Here is a 7,932-nt window from a genome sequence, read left to right as displayed (position 1 = left end):
TTGACTTATAGGAGGGCATAATATTAAATCTTGTTGAACGATAACTATCTTAACTATATTTAATAATATTCTTTATATTCAAACTTATCAAGTTCCAGTTGTGAATTAATTGAATTTCAGATAAATTTTCTGCATTTATAGGAAATCATGAACCTTTTAATCTTTGTTCTCTAAAAATGAAGATATTCTGGTAGAAATGTATTCATAAAAATCAATAAATTCGGAATAAGTTTGGTCTCTGATCCCTTTGCTTGGATGCAAAAGTCCATATGAGAATGTCAATGAGCCTTTTTGAGTTAAGATTTATATCATGGTAGAGATTTACACCTAGTGGAATGTGACTTTGAAGTGTCTAATATTCAGTTAATACAAATCATTAAAAGGCTTGGTGTAATTAAACATCAGATAGTCCATGTAGTAGAAGTCATAGAGTCGCTGTCTCTCGGCCAGGCTGATCTGTGAAAAGTATTTTTGTGTAATATTCAATGAGGTCTTCTTGTCAACTGGATTTCTATCTTTAAAACTTGGCAACGTGATGTTGGGTGGTGCCCCGGCCAATCGCAGGGCAAAGTTGGACTCTTCCTCCATGTTCTCAAACTTGCCGATGAAGTCATAATCTATGTGACAAGGGTGGCAGAGCTGGTTCACCTGATCCCAGTGGATGTCCATTCCCACTGGCCGGTTGACATCCAGCAGGTACTGGATAAACTCCTTGAACATGACCCCGTCACCTGTTTTCAGGGCTTCCAAGGATGCGTTCTTTCTGTACTTGGAGATGATGGGTTTCCCAAAGAGGGAGTGGTAGTATGGGTTGGGATTATTAAATTTGTCCCTGAAAGCTGATACCATTCTCTCAAAGGGCTCTCGAACAAAGAGGACTTTGGTGTATGTCTTTAGACGGTGCATGATTTCCTCTTGGTTAAAGCTGTTTAGAGTTCTGAGATTGCCACCATAATGAACTGCATCATGGTTGATTTTCTCAGCATTTTTGGCTTTGCCCGCCAGCACAATCAGGGTCCTTTTCCAATTGGAACAGCCAGCTTTGGGCACCTGGCAGTACAACACTTTGTACTTGTCCTCCACGTAGAGGGAACCCACATGACGATGTGTGATAGTCTTGGAGATGCTGCTTTTGTATTTAGCACACATCTCCTTCATTAGTTGCCGGCGTATTTCTTTGATATCGGAGAGCTTTTTCCAGCTCTCAGGGGAAAAAGAACCCGAGGATGAGGAGGAAAGAGAGGAAGAGAATCCTTTATTGGTTGTATGGTGGATCTGGGGACTTGTTTTCAACAGTTTGCGCTGTCTTTTGGATACATAAAGGGAGCTCATGTCCTGAGACTCAGGGGTGACCGTCTGTCTACTGTCCTCAAAGTTGGGGAACTGAACTGGAGGAATCGGGCTGGACAAGATGCCGTCTGCTGCTTGATGGTCGTGATAATTGTCAGATCTCACTCTTTCTCTGTCCTGCAAAGGGAGAGTCACAAGTTGTAGTAGACTGCAGCAAACATGGGTTTTCCAAACAGCAATATTTCAGATTATAATGTAAAAACATGTGCAAGAAGTTCATAACAGAGGAATACACGTTTGACTTAATGAGGTTGTAAATCTGAACTGTATTACCAGAAATGCATGTTTAGCCAATACACTGTATTTAAAAGATAGGCATTGCAACCGTGACATCACCTGTCTGTTTCTCCAGAGAATAAATAAAGCCTAAAATTCTCCGTTCAGGGCGCTGCCATCTTAGAGTGTCTGATTCTGCCTGTTTCCATCGATCCAAAAAAGGGCAGAGAGGTGATGTTGGGGAAAGGAAATCATGCCCATATATCTCTTGTACGGTCTTGTCACTTATCCATTTTGTAGAAACAACAGTTTATAATCTGACTTTTAATTAATCCATTGGTTTTAGAAATGGCTCATATGAAAGCTAAAACCCTTCCAAATGATGTTTAATAAAATAAAATAAATTTGCTTCACTGAAGAAATATTGATCATTTAATGAACACAGAAAGGTCAGATGTTGGCAGGACAAAAGTGTTGTCGCCTACAGAGAGTAATGTGAAAATGTAACAAATAATTTACTTCAAATACAAAAATATGTTGCATAACATCAGTGAATTAAGTAGTGGTGCTGTGATATCCACATTTGATATCTTGTATGACTTCCATGAGCTTGAAGGACTGCATCCATGTGGTTTGACAATGATTCATACAATTTATTGATGAAGTCATCAGGAATAGCAAAGAAAGCAATCTTACATGCCTCCCAGAGTTCATCAAGATTCTTTGGTTTTTCATGCTTCCTCTTTCATTCTACCCCAGACATGCTCAATGATGTTCACGTCTGGTGATTGGGCTGGCCAGTCCTGGAGCACCTTGATCTTCTTCGCCTTGAGGAACTGTGATGTAGATATGGAAGTATGCGATGGAGCACCACCCTGCTGAAAAAATTGACCCCTTTTATGGTTGGGAATGTAAGAAGTAGCTAATTCATCTTGATATTTTAGGCTATTGATATTGCCTTCCACCCTGCAAATCTCTAGCACACCCCCATACTGGATGTAACCCCAGACCAAGATTTTTCCACCACCAAACTTAACTGTTTTCTGGGTGAATTTCGGATCCAAGCACGCTCCAGTAGGTCTCCTGCAATATTTGCAGCGGCTGTGATGAAATTCGACCGAAGATTCATCTGAGAAATCCACCTTCTGCCACTTTTCCAGCATCCATACTTTTAGCAGGCAGTGGGCCTTAGAAAATGCCACACTTTTTTTTTAATTGCCTTTTGTTTAGGGCTGGTTTCTGGGCACTGATTTGACCAGGAAGGTGAATTTCTCAGATGAATCTTCGGTTGAATTACATCACATGGTTGCTCCATCGCATACTTCCATCTCTACATCAAAGTTCCTCAAGGCGAAGAAGATCAAGGTGCTCCAGGACTGGGCAGCCCAGTCACCAGACATGAACATCATTGAGCATGTCTGGGGTAGAATGAAAGAGGAAGTATGAAAGACCAAACCAAATAATCTTGATGAACTCTGGGAGGCATGTAAGATTGCTTTCTTTGCTATTCCTGATGACTTCATCAATAAATTATATAAATCATTGTCAAACCGCATGGATGCAGTCCTTCAAGCTCATGGAAGTCATACAAGATATTAAATGGGGATATCACAGCACCACTACTTAATTCACTGATGTTATGCAACGTATTTTTGTATTTGAAGTAAATTATTTGTTAAATTTTCACATTACTCTCTGTAGGCGACACAACTTTTGTCCTGCCAACATCTGACCTTTCTGTGTTCATTAAATGATTAATATTTCTTCAGTGAAGAACATTTATTTGTGTTTATTAAACATCATTTGTGAGGGTTTTAGCTTTCATATGAGCCATTTCTAAAACCAATGGATTAATTAAAAGTCAGGTTATGAGCTGTTGTTTCTACAAAATGGATACGTGACAAGACTTTTGTCCGGGACTGTATATCGAACAGTCAATGGTCAACACCGGCCGCACCACTGCTCCACGCGAAGCATTATGGAAGGCTCCCGAAGAGCAGTGTTGGTTTAGGCCATGTTTGGGCCTATTTATTCTATGAAAAAAAAGACCAGAAGCCTTCACTGCTTCTACTAAGTGAAAATTACAATTTACAACTTAAATAACGGCCACGGCAAGCTCCAGAGGTTATTTAGTTTTTAATATGTTAATTGTTATCAGTGAATAACCTTCTTCCCCTTCAAATAGCCAATAAGGGGTTTAATCCTTGTTTTTTGGGATCCCAATAATAAACATGCTATTTTCTATTGGCTAATACAGTGAATGTGTTGCGCTCATTAAGTTCTAATCTAAACAGATTTCTGCCAGTCAAACAACTCTGAATTGTAGCTCAAAACTTTAATTATGCCTATTACATCCACTTTATTAAATGTCTGTTTTTTATGAGGCCTCTGGCAGTTAATGGGACAGGGTGGGCACGGAGAGAAAGATGACGGGGAAACCTGGTTAGCTGCGGTTAGCTCAATGCTAGGGGAGCAGACTGAGGAGCGCTTCCACTGCCATGTGACCGCAATGTTTTTTATACAGTCAGACAGTTAGTTAATCCCACTGGGTTAAAAGGAGTTTACTCCTTTCTGAAACCTGCCAACAAGTGGCCACTCACATGAACTGCTGGAGGCAATCGGTGGATGTCAGTGAGTTTGGATGTCTCTAGAAAATATGATGATTTGTCATCCAAATACACTATACAACAATCAGACAGGCAGTTCTTGGAAACCTGTGTCATTAGGCTTTGAAAGGTATCTTGCCCTCCCTTCAATCCAAAAGGCATTACCAGGAATTCAAATATCAAATTTTTCAGGTGAGGCCTATGGTGCACACCTGGGGGTTTTTCATCAGTATGTGCCTTAAATACTCAAATTATGTGGTTGAGAATAGTGTTCATCTTTGGAGGACCTGCTTATTCCGTTTTTAAACGGCAAGTAGCACAGGAGCAGACAGGACAGCAAGTCGACAAGAGAAAACTCGATGGACGTCAGAAGGCATGGTTGCTTTGGGGGAAAGTAACAACAACTCTGCACTGTGAATGATAAATGTGCGGATGTAACAAAAATTGCATGTTGTGAATGATATGTCAGTTGAGTTGATAAACATAGTGACACTTTTTACTAATTTATGTGATAATTGTCAATAGTTTTCACTTTGCATGATATTTTATCACTCGTAATTTAACCTAATGTGATCATTCATTATCATTATCAATGAATTCTTGTCACTTTCACCCCTGTAATAACTGTCCTTAAATGATAGTGTTGTGAATGATACATGTTAAATGGAAATAATAAAAACATGGCTAAAATGAATTAAATTAATCACGACTCAATCGACTTTAAATTAAATTAATTAATTCATACCACTCCATTTATCAATTCACAATAATTTTTATCTACTCCATTGTATCATTTAATTTGTGTTACTTTGACCCCTGTCTGACAAAGAAACCTATGAATTGTTTTGGAGTTGAACATGATGTTGCTCTACCGTTGATCTATTTGAACCTTGTCTGAATATAATTATAATGGCCTGGTTCAAATCCACCATGCCTTCATAATGCTGTGGGGCAATTCATTAGAACCACAGCATTAGTAGTTTCAAATTCATTTAAATTATTTTTGGGAAAATAACTGTCTTAAGAATACAGGAACTGACATAGAAATGCAAAGTTGGGTGGCAAGGGATGTATAATCATAATAAGTAATCAAATTTGAATGCTGAAAAAAAAACTAATTGATTAATGAGCTTTTTATAGATCAATGTTAGCTTACTATTCAGCTGGAATGGATAAAAAACTAACCAAATACAAGAAAGGAAGCTTCTACTGTCAAAAATGGAAAGAAAAAGGTGTGATGACATCCTGTGAAATCTAGGCCTGGTTCGACAGGGACAGTTTATGCAGTGAAAACTGGCTGAATGCACAGTGAGGTTATCTTCTCTACATGGATGCTATCAGACACACTGAGAGGTACAAGGCTGGCAATCACTTGTTTTTTTTACAACTGATAACAGTTGGGAGCAACATGTGTGTGTGTAACTCTGTTTTTGGAGATATGGAGTAAACACATACCTCTCTGGGCTGTTGTGGAGTGCTTCCAAGCTCCATGCCTGGGTAGAGAGAAGAGAACAGAAAATAGGCACTTGAATAAAAAAAACACACATTAATTGCTGTATTCAGATGCATCGGATAATAAGAAAGAAAGAAAGAAAGAAAGAAAGAAAGAAAGAAAGAAAGAAAGAAAGAAAGAAAGAAAGAAAGAAAGAAAGAAAGAAAGAAAGAAAGAAAGAAAGGAAAAAGAAGTCCCAAAGAGGAAGTTTGAAAAAGTCTGCAGACCAAACAGAAGACAGAACACAGAAGGAAAACCCTGTTTGTTGAATTTCTAGGGGACAGCCCGATAGTGATAGAGACATACATATTGGTTTTGTGGCAGCCATAGGGACAGGTGATATGTGTATTGGCAGATGTGCGGCAGCAGGACAGACGACGTGTTTAGTGGTCTGTCTCAAGCTGGACATTTCCTTTCCGTAGCTCTCCTCTATCCTGGTGATATATAATCAGGCAGACAGCTCTGAGTGGGGCTGCAAGGTTGCTGATGGGGGGAGCAAAGACACCTCTGCCTGAGTGGCCTGTCACTTCCAATTTGAGGTTGGAAGTGATAGGAACCTGCACAGGGGTAGGGGCTGTGGTGAGATCTGCTGATCCCTGTCTCACTCTTAAAACTAGCATCATTGGGAGGGAATAAAATGATTTCCCCAGATGCAATGCTGTTTTAGATTAGAATGTAGTCTTTTGCTGTCTGGGTCTGTATCTTTGCCTGTCTTCATTCTTCTATATGAGACACTGGAGGAAGAGACAGAGGAGGAAAAAGAAGATGAGTGAGCGAAGGAGGTGGCCCGTGACATTTTCACTCTAGTTTGGGTCCTGCTGTGCTATCTGATCACCTAACCCTAATGATACCTGATGAACCCTAATGATACAGGATGTGAATCTTTGATATCAGTTTACATTGGCGCATGAGAAACAAATGAATATTTATCACAACACACAAATGTGATAGCCAGCGAAACAAATCCAGCAACAATAGCAACAGTCTTATGCCTCGTTCCCACCGAGTAGAGCGGGTCGGGTGGGAGATGCTCAGAGCGGGACAGCTCGCTTTTAAGAATCCTCAGGGCTGTTTCCACCGCCGATCCTACCCTTATTGGTAGGGCGGGGTGTAGGCTGGACTCCGATCGCCGCCGCCAGAATATGGGTGAAACTACAGGGCTGTGGAACAACTGTGGTCAAGCCAGCAGTCTCTTGTTTTTGCTTGGTCAAACCAGCTGCTTCTTTATTTATTCCCCCCGTGTTGTGAGCGTATTATACCGGTCAATGCACAGAGACGGCCGATAGAGACAGTGAGCGAACAGCGCTGGCTGCGGCAGCCACGTGATATCGTAGCAGTGGGACACAGTGTAACCCCCTGATTAATTTAATGATGAGGAAAAACACCACACAATAAACAATTCTGCGCTCATATTTTTTGGCCAAAACGCAAGTCTCTCTTCACTCTTGCCGAGGTGATTACACACGGCAGAAATTATTCTTTCGACCAATCAACGGACAGCAGTGTGTAGCTCCACCTTTTCGGCACCCTTTCAGGCGGCTGATACCCCAACGGAGGAGTACCGAAAATAGGGCCTGCTTAGAGCGGTTAGGCTCGCTTATATCCGTACCCTACCCAACTTTTGGCAAATGGAAAGCCAAAATAACCGGATCGAACCGCTCCGACCCGACCTGCTCTACTCGGTGGAAACGAGGCATTATAGTGTCTGATGTTTTAAACCAATGGAGTAACACAGTCCCCTTGTAACTCCAACCATCTTGTCAAGATACACGCTTAGTTATTGATCTTGAAAGCTCTGTCTAGGTGGTAATTGAAATCTCTGAAGGGTTAATTGGTTCATTCTGAGAAGTGTTTTGTCTAGCCGTTGTTAAAAGTTTGTCATAGCTGTTGATGTCAATACTCTCACACTTTCCCATTCTATGTCACACCTTGAACCAGAGTAAAACCCTTTATAGTGCCAGTCTACCGAACCACTGACACATTTCCTCATAAGGAATTGTTGATGCATTACATGTGCTTTGTTTCTTAATGTGATCTTCATCAATATCATTTGTTCTGCAAAGGAAAAGGTTCTGACAAACAGAGCTTCTAGGACTCTATGTTGTCCTGTTCACTAGTTTTTGACAAAGGTTTCTTTTTCAAGTTGTTTTGGAAATTAATGTGACATGACTTGATTTGATTAAATAAATCTAGGCTTTTAAATCTTTCACAAATACAGGATGAGTTCTGTCTTAGAAAATGCAATACTCTCTCAAGTAGGGAGCCAAA

At 40.4% G+C, this 7,932-nt stretch overlaps 1 protein-coding gene across 1 annotated transcript; it reads right to left on the bottom strand.

Moving 5' to 3' along the window:
* Positions 1–363: 363 nt before the first annotated feature.
* LOC307250903 (carbohydrate sulfotransferase 8-like) lies at positions 364–5,663 on the bottom strand (the record flags this gene model as incomplete). Its single annotated transcript, XM_080028173.1, has 2 exons — positions 364–1,467; positions 5,628–5,663. The coding sequence occupies 2 exons, from the start codon at positions 5,661–5,663 to the stop codon at positions 364–366; spliced, it is 1,140 nt and encodes a 379-aa protein (XP_079884299.1).
* Between the last annotated feature and the right edge of the window lie 2,269 nt (positions 5,664–7,932).

This window comes from Ammodytes marinus (genome assembly GCF_949987685.1).
Source record: "Ammodytes marinus genome assembly, chromosome: 1".
Classification (NCBI taxonomy): Eukaryota; Metazoa; Chordata; class Actinopteri; order Uranoscopiformes; family Ammodytidae; genus Ammodytes; species Ammodytes marinus.
The sequence above is the reverse complement of the archived record's forward strand: the minus strand, read 5'-3'. Positions and strand labels throughout refer to the sequence as shown.